General features: G+C 39.8%; 1 protein-coding gene across 1 annotated transcript; it reads left to right on the plus strand.

Moving 5' to 3' along the window:
• The first annotated feature begins 7,553 nt into the window (after positions 1-7,553).
• LOC124165757 (leucine-rich repeat extensin-like protein 5) lies at positions 7,554-12,715 on the plus strand. Its single transcript, XM_046543245.1, has 2 exons — positions 7,554-8,526; positions 12,119-12,715. The coding sequence occupies exon 1, from the start codon at positions 7,588-7,590 to the stop codon at positions 8,143-8,145; it is 558 nt and encodes a 185-aa protein (XP_046399201.1). The 5' UTR covers positions 7,554-7,587; the 3' UTR covers positions 8,146-8,526; positions 12,119-12,715.
• Positions 12,716-13,189: the final 474 nt, after the last annotated feature.

Below are 13,189 nucleotides of genomic sequence, written 5' to 3' on the forward strand. Positions count from 1 at the left end.
CCTCTTGTATATAATAGAAGAAGAAGATCGAAATTTCATTACATTCACTTTAACAGATGTGCTCCGCCGATGCAATCCATGGCATTAACAAGTAATTATCAGACCTATCTTCTTCCTTCCGCGACCTTCAATTCTCAGCACATTTATGAGGAACCGTTTGAGCCCCCACCTCCAAACTACTTACTCCTTACTCCTACCATAACCGACGACCTCAAATTTAAATAAATGGCCTTGTTTCCAACGAAAAATCCACAACCCCCTTTCTCCAGCTGATTGCATTCGTTCAAAGTACAGTTGAGCGTCGCCATACAATCAGAATTGTTTTGGGATCAAGTCATCATTATCATAAAGTTTGGAAACACCTTTAACATTAAAACACTTTCGGTAAAAAATTTGAATCCACTATGGCTCTGTCGTTAAATAATTATAGGTGGTATATAAAATCATTTTAATGAACTTTTTACGCAATATTTCAAGCATTTCTTTATATGCATGTATGTATTTTTTAGTCACTTCATCCTATGCTCCGACAGATAGGAATCCACAGTATTAACGACAAGTGTTAAGACATTCGGCTTATTAATGATCTACTGTACTTCATATCCTTCCAGTGGCGCAGCGAGGGAGAGGTTTTGGGGGATAACCCCCCCCCCAGAGCTCACAGAAATTTTTAATTTAAATCTATTTTACTTAATTGGATTAATGTCGCTTATAGAATAGAGTGATCGTTAGAAGTGAGAAAGCCCATGCTCATGTAACTAAGGCTTTCTAGATTGTGGCATAAACTATATGTTTATCAATGGTATAAATTGTAATTTCGATTTTATGGCTTCCAACTGCTCTTTATACGGACTGCCTATAAAGTGAGTACACGATTGAAATCAATATACAGTAATTGAATTATGAATTTATTGCTTATTGTTTGAATCAAAAATAACCTTATATTTATATACGTGAGTGTACTTGATTTTCGTCAAATGTGAATCCATATTTTCGACGTACGTATGAGTTACGTACTCTACTGCAATGCTAAATTCTTTTTCACAAAAAATAATCATTTGACTAAAAATGGATTAAAACAATCAATGACTTAGTCTTTAAACCACAGAACGAACCACGAACCAAATTCTGAAATTCAATATAAAAGATCATTAAGATTATTTTCATTAGGTAGACACAATCATATTACCTGCTACCCGATAAATTCAAGAGGAGTTTTGGCTTGTATCGAATTATGACTAAGCTAAAGTTAAGTTACGGAATTTTAAGTTGTAGTGAGCCAACAATTACCTCTTTAACAATTTCATTCCGTTGCTAGGTCAAAGCGAGAAGGAGAATAGGCCGAAATAACAAGAAAAATATTTCATGTGGGCCTATTTTTACCGTTAGAGATCCTTTAATGATATCTATCTAGGAAAAGTCTCTTTGAATTTGTGGACGTTTTATAAAGATTTTGTCGGTGTGGATGCATGTGGAGATGACCGCTTATTCTATGTATTTTATAGAAAAATGGCTGCACGTATGATCGACGGAATAAGGATTGGTAGAATGACGGTGACATAACCACTTTGGTCCCAACATACGCCGAACGTCAATGGTAATTCGGTATTGCATCACGTAACTTCCATGCGATCAGCGAGGGAGTGGATTGCTTATGTGCATTTAGGTGTCAAATACTATCATTCAAGGTATGCTTAGTCGCCTTTCGTCGGTGTTTCGACTTTAAAATATTTTAATATATTGTATTTGATTTTTATGTGTTCCTCATTTTTCCCCGTGCTCATTTCGTTTGAAATTCCCTCTTCACGTTAAATATTCGACAGGTGCATGTGTTTACTAAAGAGATTTCTAGCTATCCGACCTCTCCTACTCTTAGACTGGAAGGCAGCATACTTAAAGAATGGAGAAAGTAAGGTATACGTAAATGAGGAGGAACGGCAAAGTGCTTGAAATGGTGGGTTAGGAGAGAGAGAGAGAGCTTGTGGATGAGATGCGGAATAGACAGAGGGTATGGATGGGGGAGTACTTTGGGAAGAGTGGATGTTGGAAACAATGTTAGAGGGTAGAATGTGAGGGAGAGGAAGGGGGAGAATGGGGTTTTAGATAGAATGCAAGGGAGTAGGGCCTTATTGTGAATGAGAGTGGGAAGTGCTTAAGGAAGAGGAGTTTCCCTGAATGCTTTATAAGTGCTCCTGGAAAACCTGCCTTAATCGGTTGAATACTTAAATAGTAAATAATTATCCAACACTTAGAAAACCATGAACAGATAATAAGTAATTGAGTTCGTCTCTGGCATAAATTGAAATACAGGTGGGAAATAAAACCTAAAGTCACATCACTCAGAATATTGCGTTATTTTCGTATTCATTCGTTTGCTCAGTCGCGAACTCAAATATCACTTGTGAAGCGAGACCTTCTCCAGAACTGAATAACTATAGATCAGATCAAGCAATAACTTATTATTTAAATCATAGAACAAACCGTGCATCACCTCTGGAATTGAATTTAGAGGACTTCAGGACATTAAATTTTTTTTTAACCAGGAAGGCACAACTATCTTACTTAATATCCTATTATTAAAAGAGGAATTTTGGCTAATACCAGCTTAATATTATCCAAAGCATAGTTACGGAATTTTAAGTTCTGGCGAACCAACAATACCCTCTATAATTGCAAGGCCGCAAGAGAGCGAACGAAAGACGGTCGGCAGTGTTCGGAAGACGTTGGATGACGTAGTTGCCACGAGCGATGCTCCACCCCCTTCAATACCTTCCCCTACTTTCCCCACCCCCTTTCATTCCCTTCCCTCCTCACATCTTTCCCTTCCCTCCTCACATCTTTCCCTTCCCCTCCAAAAAATTCGTCGGTAGTTATTCGCTTGCTCCAAAAAAAGTCTTGCAGCTGATTTATTTACTAAAATCTTTGAAATGCTGTCTGAATTGTCACCATTGTACATAACCGCCCAAATCTACGTCACTTTCTTCTTATCTCAACGTTCACGCGATTTTTTGCGACAAAAAGTGACTCCTTTTCAATTAACTTCTAAAGCAGTCATCCACATCACTAAAAGGTAGACATCTAGATTTTGTGATAGCATAGATAATGTCTATATTTTTATAGTAAGACGTTAATTTTTTAATACAATTGGCGACATGAAGCCAAAAATAAATCTAAAACACGCAATTTTTTAAAGAAAAAACGGAATAAAGCACATTTCCGCAAGAAATAGCAATATTTAGTGACGCAATATATCAAAGCTAAGAAATATTTTGGTGAAAAAATAAGCATGGAATGTGATAACCCAGTCATATTACAACATAACTTACGTAGTCAAAGCGAAGCGTGATGGCTTCCGAGAGTGAAGCGAAGTAAATAGGTCTCGTCAAATATCAGTTGCATCAACGGGTGCGGTCCGTTGAACGCTACCAATGCTTCGTAGCGCCACCATAGATCTTTTATACAGTAGATGGCGCTTTCCCCTAGCCCCTTACGGCCGGAGAGCGTAGCCAACATACCGCCCCCCTTTCGCTCTCGGAGTCACGTGGTTCGGGTCAAATTAATGGCGGCGTTTCAATTCTCTGTTGTGAATATCGTTCCCGCTCCGGTAAAAGACATGCTACTTTTACTAACAGTGCTAGGGAAGTACGTGTCTACTTTGCTATTTATTTTTATTTACGTTTTGCTGTATTATATACGGACCTGATTGCAAAATAGAGTTCACATCAAATCAATTTTTTAGAACTAGTTTCCCCAATTACGCGCAACTGAAGCAGCCTGTAGGAATACATGCTTGTTTTCGTTTGTGTCCTTTGCAGAGCATCACCTGCGTCCGAAGGCTCCGTTTTTATACGTAAATATATTTGACAGCAGTTAGCAATAACACGGAGGTAGATTACACGGTTTGAAAAAGAATGTATACACAACCATAGACTATGAATTTCAACCACCAATCCAGTACATTAATAAGTAATCCTACACAAATGATAGGTACTATCTTTTTTTCAATAATAAGCTGTTAATAGAATGTCATTGTTAACTAACCATGGGCTTCATGAATTGATAAAAGGCAATTCTAAGGAAAGGCACTTCCAATGTTGCATGACTTTCAAAGCCAGAGAAGAACATTAGGAGCTGTAACCAGCTGATTATTCCTCATATCTGGTAATTATCTCTCGTTGCTCAGGGCAAATTGATGAAAATATAGCTTAATATCCTCAGAATGTTAATTAACAAAACTACCCGCAATAGTCACAGTGCCAGCATTGATTTTATGAAATTTTATACGCGAACATCTCTCGTACGTAAGTCAGTGCGCATAAAATGATTAAATATACTTCAACATATACTAGTAAGAAATTCTTGTTTATTAAAGAAACCTTAAACGATATACGTCCACTGGAGGTGTAATGAAAACATTGCAGATAATAAAGTTCATTCGAAGATGTATTGCCGACAATGAAAAACAAGGTTTGAGTACGAAAGTGAAGCTCAAATTTCACTCCATCAAAGAAGACTATAAATGTTACATTCTAAACGACCACAGTGTGTATGTCCATATATTTGGTAAAACATAGGGGAACCCAGTGCGGAACGGGGTGGCGGGGCGGAACGGGGCAAGCGATTTTTAAGTGCGAAATAAAGCAGGAGTAAATATAACTAGTCCAAACTGTTGTTGTTAAACATATAAGGAACACCAATCTGGGCTAGATATAGTTATTGCCGCTTGCGCAGCACCTTTTTTCGCGTTTAAAAAAATCGCTTACCCCGTTCCGACCCGCCACCTCGTTCCGCCCCGTGTTCCCCTAAATATCAATTTCATATAATTCCAAAATAAGGATAGACAGCATCCATAAAACAGAATCTACTAGAAAAAAAAAGGTTTAGAAATAACATAATATAAATTAGAAACCATACAGTCTAAACGAGATTCAGTTAGCATAGGGCAATAGAAAAAAAGAGGAACCTGAAGAACTGATTAAGGGCTCAGCCTCAGCTCACACTCAAATAGGCATAATGTAGCCTAAAAATAGTCTTTACAGTTACATGCCATTGGAATTGGAAGCCATACAGATTCTGTAAAATACATTTTGTTCAGGTAGCCGAATGAGTTGAAAATAGATAGAAAATAAATCTTACTTGTTCTTATTCTTGATTGATCATTAGGTATATTCGAATATTATTTCACGAACTAAGTTATTTGTCTGATTTTCTTGAAAATCTTGCTCCAGGATATGGTCCCTTAAATGTAGAAATAGGGAAGTAATAGCTCTGAATACTTAGTGAGTACTTCCATCGTCAATACACGGAAAATATCCTTGTTCCGTTAATTGCCGGATGCCTGAGCTACTCTGAATGCTTTTTATTTTCTTATTAAATAGCGCATGCAATGCGTTACACGTATCGTTACTCAGTAATAAATATATCCATGGCTAATACGGCATTAATTTAACAAGAAAAAACTTATCAGTGAAAAGAAACACAAATTCCTTTCAGAAATCTCTCATCGCAACCGAAGGCACTACGCGTATTCACCACGATGCTGATCCGAATCACGTGATACACGACAAGCTTGTGTTGACCACGCTTACGTGACGTCATGCGCCATCTACCTATATGAAAGAGCGCCACAGACGAGCTCCAAGGCGGTCCGTTATTCGCTACGGAGCGCTACAGGTTTAGGTGTGACGTCACGGAAAACGTCACACACCCGTTTCCCGCCTCGCTCCAGACGCTCCCCTGAAAACTTGGGTCGCGGAGGAACGAGTCATTTTTCGGCGGAAATTCGAAGGGAATTCACTGAGGCAATGGAGAGCTTACTAACGTTGCAGCTGTTGGACGCTGAATGTGGACGCCTTCATTCTGTAAAGGTGACTACGAAGTAACGGAGTAGGCTCTCATAGTAAATAGATGTAAATTTAATAGTGATTTAAATAAATATATAGCCAGCACTGTATCTCCGTATACATTCTCGTATCTCCCCCAAAATGAACTCAAATGTTTCTGGAAGCAACCTTTACATTCAAAAGGCATAGGTAAACGTCATTATGGTGATAAAAAAATAGTCTTATGTCTATGCTTGTCGCAATTAAAATTAATGAAAAAGTTGACGCCGTGTGATCACAATGGAGACAAGAAAATATAAAGCAATCACGGAACCTTGAACCATGGTCCCCCGGGTGGTAGCCGCAAACGCTAACCACTGCCCCACCTGACCTTACTGATAAAAGTTTCGATATCATGAAACTATACGCGGCTTGTGAAAAGTACCGCATGAAAATTAATTAATTACAGCCAAACTAAGGCCCATTCAACGGAACCACTACTAGTTCAGGGATGTGTTCACCATTCCGAAGGCCATAAAAAATACGGCATTGAAAAAGGCGGAGCAACTTTCGTGGTCTCCCCTTGTTAGTAATTTATGTATCAATTTTCACTTCAATAAAAATAACAGATTTTTGAAAAACACATCTTATCATTAAATGTTTATCATGTTTTTCCTTCCATTCAATTACATATCTATAATTGTTAAATTTTTTACGTACATTTGGTCATCGTGGATTTTTGACGTTCATAATATTTCACGATTTTCCAGTAATTTTGCATTTTGTTCCCCTATTAATTATATATCTGTTCCTTAGAAACAAAAAGTTCACAAAACAATAAAAATAGTCCAAATTTATTGTTTGAAAATAAAAATGTGCAAAAAGTTGAGAACTAAACGCATTAAAAAATGAATTAGGGCCATCAGTGTGGTCTGCGTGTGCGACCGTAAAATAAAATTTAACGTACGACCACTGAAGGTTTGACCAAGAGTTTGAAATGATGCAATGGAGAAAAAATGCTAAGGCAGGGGAATCTGGAAGTGTAAGGTGAAATATGATTGAAATTGTGTTAATCAATTTTTTGTGACTAACTTTAATCCAACACCTTAATTTTAAGTAAGCAAAATCTTTTGAAATGAGCCGTTGCGTCATTATTTCAATATTTTCTTCTTCTTCTTAGTTTCTGGACTACCTCTGGCTTTGAGCTCAATAACTAGTGTATCCAAGAACTATAGAACTAGTGACGGATCGAGAGAAGGACTGGGAGGGTAATTGCATTTGGTGTTCAATTTAAACTATGTTCATAGCAGTGGTGGCTGGTGGTTATATAGAGCCAGGGTGTGCATTAGAGAAGATGTATTATGATGTGAAGGGGCATGAAGTTCAAATGAATGCTGCTAAATGGCACTGAATGCATTGACGGACTAGGATCCTGAGCGGAGGCAGCGTAGGTGGCAGCTACACCGCTACATTACCTGCTAGTTACTCACCAAATATGCACACTCGCGTCGTGTTTAGTCTGCTCCCAGGATCCATTTGACCATGGAATGCCCCCCCCCTCTCTTACCTCGTCCTGCTTGAGCACCCACAAGCATTCGCATAGACCGAATTTGCGGCCGGCTAATTGCCACGGGATCGCATACACTTATAAGAGCGGTGAATTCGCCATCGCCCAGTCTCTCTCTCCTCACCATAGTGACCTGTGTTCCCACTATACCACACGCTCGCGCCTTCAGCACTAGCTGCTAAAACGATCGAAAACACCATGGGTCCGAGAACTCGCAAAAGAGGTTCTGCGAACACCCCCGCTTCGCCGGGGGGCCGCAGCAGGGGGCGGAGCCGCTCCCGCTCACCGCGACAAGGATCGCCTTCTCCGACTTCGACCCCCAACACATCCCCTACGGGATCTCACAGGACCTCCGAGCCATCCAGCCTACTCAATACGCGTGTCCAGCCGCCTACGACGGCAGAACCTCCCTCCTGGCTCCCTATCCTCCTTAAGGCCATCACTGAGTCCAGGGCCCCGGGGACGGTCAGCGTCCCACACCCGCAGCCGGTGGAGCAGCCGCAGCCCCTGGACCCTGGCCCCAGCACCAGTCGCGGCATTCCTCTGACACAACTGGGGCTGATGTCGGAGCCCACTCCGCCGCTGGTCTCCTTCCCAACTACGCAGCCACCACGACCCTGCACCCCTGCTTCCCAAGCTGTGCCAGAGGACCGCCGCTTTCGGGACCTCAGACCTGAACGCCCACCAAACACAATAGAGCTGCCTCCAGAACAAGAGTGTCTCGAGCTACTATACCTCCTGAGGAACAATGCCTGAAGTACCAAGCTGACAAAACGAGATGGGCACGAAGTCTCCTTATTGCTTGGGATTGCTGCGGATTGGGACGCGCTCCCGGGCCCCGTCCGCTCCTTGGTATACAACAGGGCACGCATCCTGACGATCGCCGCCACCCACGGGTGGGACACCGCTGCTCGTTTGCTTGCCCCGAACGAAATCTTGCGCCTCCCGCCGTCGGCAGCACAGCCCACGACCATTATCCGCGAGGTCATCCGGGAGCGCTCCCCAAGCAACACCAATGCACCGCGGACCAACAGCCAGCCCTCCAGATACCGAGGCCGAAGACGCGGCAGGTCGAGTCTCGCCCCTCCCAGACGCCGCTAAAATGCCGTCCGTACCTGCTGCGGAGCCGGATTGAAGGTGAGTACTTATTGCATATGTAGACATAAGTGACACGAAAGTCCACACAAACAGCTGTGCTGAGGTTCTAGATGTTGTGCTGAAAGTCAAAGGACAGTGGAGCAGTCCAGGGGAATTTTTTCCAATGGCCGTTAATAAATGAGATTCCCAGCAGGATTGGAGCAGATCACAATTAGAGTCGAGTACTAGCATGGAGGGACATTCATTTGTTGTGGATTCTTTGAAACCCTCTTGCATAGGCATCCTAGATGAAGGGTCTAACATGTAGCATTATGAACCTTAGGATATCTCCAAGGGAACACAAGATACTGGATGGCATAGAGATCTGAGGAGTGACCCAGATAGCCAAAGGTTTGATTCATGGTAGAGGGGAATTTTTCCCATGGAGAATTAATTTTAATTTCACCGTCATTCAAATGGCAAGATTGATTTATTCCAGAAACCGTATTGTTTAAAACTGTTTACCACTCCTTGAAGTTGATCCAAACTCAAAGTTACCATGCCAATTGAAGCTATTGTATTGATTTTGTGCAGGCATATCCATCAAGGGCTTATCCAGGATCAAAACTAGGGTAAAGGGGGGGCAAGCCACGGTTTGTAACATTCAAGAATGGAAAAGGAGAATAAAACCAACATTTTGAGAAAATTATAACACTGCATCATTACTATTTTAAAAATTATTTGCCCGAGAAAAATTATTTTAGCTACATGTCTTATGCTTATATAATTTTTTGTGGTTTTAAATAAAATATCTAGAAAAGTTTCTTTTCAATCCAGTATGGAATTTCCTGAAAGATTTAAGTGATTTTTACTTTGCGGGGGAAAGGGGGGTTGAAAGCTGCTGCCCCCCACTGGGTACGCCCATGATATCCATGTTTTTCATGTTACTGTATGTTGATCATGAGGTTTATTTGCCAATAAAGGCCTCATCTTCAGATAAAATCTAATACCAGCTAGTTGAATTTGGCCTGAGCTTACTTTCATGCATGTATTGATTTGAGGATGACGTTCTGGCTGCACAGCCAATCAGCATTGAGCACCTTGTTGACTGTAGGTTAGTTGGCTACTCAACCAGAAGGCCACCCAGAGGCAGTGGGAGAAATCAGGGGGGGCAACCCTCCCCCCCAAATACATCCTGGAAAAATTAAAAAGATAGTTATCAGTAAGGTGGCTCTCCAATTCAAGTTTTAATTTCACTAGTTCAACAAACAATATTAAAAAATTGATGTCTCATGTGTAACAACAATCACTGATTGAATGAAATGGTTTTAAAGACTTGCGGTAACACGAGACACTTCCTTCACGATTGATGGTCATAATGCAAGACAGAGTGAGCACAATCTCCCACCATACCACCCACAATGGCACCACCATCTTATAAAAAAAGGCATATGTACAATATTCCAGATGAACATAGTATGCACAAATACATGGCAAAGATCATTGGAGATCATGTAAAATCCGCTCATCTATTAGTAGATGCATTATTGCTGGGAGGTTGTGTTTTCCACCAGGGTGAGGCGTAAAGTAGAGAATAAATGAATGAAATATGCTTGGTTTTCTGATCTCTCCTTAAGACCACCCAAGATACTGGGATAGATTCTCCAAAGAGGCAGAGGAGATAAAATTGGAGAGTACCTAGCAATGTAGGCTGTGACGCCAGTTTTGCCTTGAGCCCCTACTGGAAGTTTTGCTACAAACAAGAGGCACCAAGCAACACTCTTTGAAAACAACAACAACAGTGATGGGAAAAACTGAATTTTCACGTTGACAAAATGATTTTTTGTATCCTTTTTAAAGTAGATGTCTTAGCCACAGAAACATGGGCATTTAGAAACCCATTGATCTGGAGTGAATGAATCCAACTGAAATTTCATAAATGAATGTGTCTCTGCATTTTCTGGGTATCCAACCATGTCTATTGGCTTTTACATAACAGCTTCACTGAGTATCTTGTAGGCATCCTCAGTTCAAAAGGGGTGATGTATCATTCTTGACTTGTTTACATGTGTATACGGATGGTGGTCAAGATGCTGCACGTTGATTGGCTCAAATGAGTCTCTTCCATGATGTGTGGAGCTAGTAACGGTCCTTTCTGTTGAAGGGACTCTGCATTTCATGAGTTTTTATGGCCTTTCATGCCTATAGAGGGAAGTAACAACTCAATTTTACCAAAAGCTTCATCTAGTCAAATTTCACATACTTTTCACTTTATTCTGACTATGAGTGACATTTTTGGAGAGGCAGACGAACTTGTCCTTGGTAACCTTCTGATGTTCTATGATCATCACTGAACAGGAATTTTTTCCAGTGTATATGACTTCCTGAAATAGCAGAAAATTTCATGCTTACACAATAAGGGCTAGATTAAGGTTGTTAATTTGGGGGGAGGGTCTGTTTTTAACTTCTTGGGGTATCCAATAGCTCTCAGCAATAATACATATGTGTCTAAGGTCTAATGTTTGTGGAAAAGTGGATTTAAAGTCATCTAAAATTATTTATTGAAATTTTTTTTAGATAAGGTGATCTAAAATCCTACAATGGAGTCCTTTCATGTCCCATCATTTTTGCCCTTAGATAACACCATCTTTATTCAATTCTTCAAGAAATTACGGGGGTGCAGCCCCCTAATCCATCACTGAATATACACTCATACAATGACAGCAGAATTGTGTCTGGAATAAATGAGTGCAGTTCTTCCCGCAAAACAATGAATTTGATCCGCCACTGCCCTGTGGATAATATAATTTCATCAGTTGGCATTTGGATCCCAGTATGTGATCTGCATTGGCTGTGAAATGTAAAATGTGATCAATATATCCCAAAAAAACATAGATACAGTCAAACCTGAATAAGTGAGACTTATCACTTTCGTGTCCCATCATCTTTGCCCTAAGTGTATGCCTCTGTAAGTATAATTCTAGGGACCTCTAAAAGTGAGAAATTTTTTGGCTGACTTCAGGTGGGAAATTTAGAACATGCTGTTGGACTCAATATGGAATGATGGGAAACCGATGTCCCACTTAAACTTTAGATTTGTCTACACTTTAGTTAACGTCCCCTTGAGGGGAACACATTCTCCATGGCCCTATCACTTGCTAACGCTCACTTACACGGAGATTAAGAGAGAAAGACAGTGATATTAATTTGAAGGAAATTTCAGAAGTTTACATTTGTAGCTTATTTGAATCCAGGAAATGGAGACATACTGTTGTAAAGTCGTTTCAAAAAGGTAACAATCCATTTTAAACAAGAGAAATGAGATGAAAAAAACATACATATTAACAGTTCCGCATGGGGTCTCAAAAGACATCAACTGATTTCTTTAAATAAAATTGTAAATAATTTAAATTTGATAGATAATTACATACATAATACATTTATAATGGTAGATTCCCTCAACCTCCTTATTTGTACCTCAATAAGTGAGGGAGGACATTCTGGAACCTTTGTAAGTGGGAAACTGGGTGAGTCAGAAACCTCTGTAAATGAGAGTAAAATACTGGTTCCTGGAACTCTCACTTAAATCAATGTTCCACTGAATACCTTTTTGAGTTACCTTGCTTCATCAAATGTTTCTCTTTTCTTTCAGAGTGAATATGTTAACTCCAAAGTCTACCCGATCTTCCCTCGCTACACGATACTCAACGCTGACGCAGAGATAGTTGCTGTTGGTATGAAATAATGCAATTTGCTGAATGGGAAAATATTATTCTGTCATTGAATGAATATTTGAACAAAAGTCAGCGTCCCTTACCATTGTATATTGTTGGCTGAAGCCAGTATAGTAGACATTAATTATATATTTAGGAAAATATTTGTAAAACAAAATGCTAGTTCAATTTAGCTGAAAATCATTGGTCAATTAATAGTTAGCATTTAAGTAAGAAAGCTTGATGTGTCCTTCAAGTTGTATTATTTAAATCTATAATGACATATACAGAAAGCAACAACAAATTAAAAGTCATATTGAGACTTGCGCGACCAATATTTTGTAACCATGTTTCTTACCAGCGAGTTTTCACTCTTTGACTTGCATTTTATTTCCAGATAGTATTCAAACAAGGACCACAAATGTGAGCTAATGATATAATTTTGGGTTGTGTAGACCAAACAACTTACTGAAACTGTGAATAACTGTCATGTATGTACTTAGTCCATGATTTTGTAAAACCAGAGTATTACATTGTTTTAATTTATCTGCTGTCTTTTTTTTGATTGAATAAAAGAAATTTTAATTTTTGAAATCTTTTAATTAATTTCTAATGGTGTAAAACCAAGCCATTTTTTTATTGGGAAATGCAGCAGAGCAGCATGCCAGTACCCTTATCCATGTTGGGAAGTATGACCATTGTAATTTTACCAGAAATCTCAGGTGGAATAGTTCCATCAAATACTTCCTCAAAAATTGCCCTGTATATCAGACACTATGAAATGAGATCACGTCATCAATAGCAGCTTCTCGACTCGCGAAAAGTATTTTGCTGCATTTTGCAGGTTACTCCTGCCTTTCTTTCCTTCCAGCTTGAACTTTCCCCTTGAAGTCACAATGAGGCCAATTCCCTTTCATTAAATTTATAATTTCCTTCGTCATCCTTCCCCTTCCTCACATTCACTTACGTTCTTCCCTCTAACACTTTTTCCAACATCCCCTTCCCGCTAA

The sequence above is a fragment of the Ischnura elegans genome, chromosome 9, assembly GCF_921293095.1.
Source record: "Ischnura elegans chromosome 9, ioIscEleg1.1, whole genome shotgun sequence".
Lineage (NCBI taxonomy): Eukaryota > Metazoa > Arthropoda > Insecta > Odonata > Coenagrionidae > Ischnura > Ischnura elegans.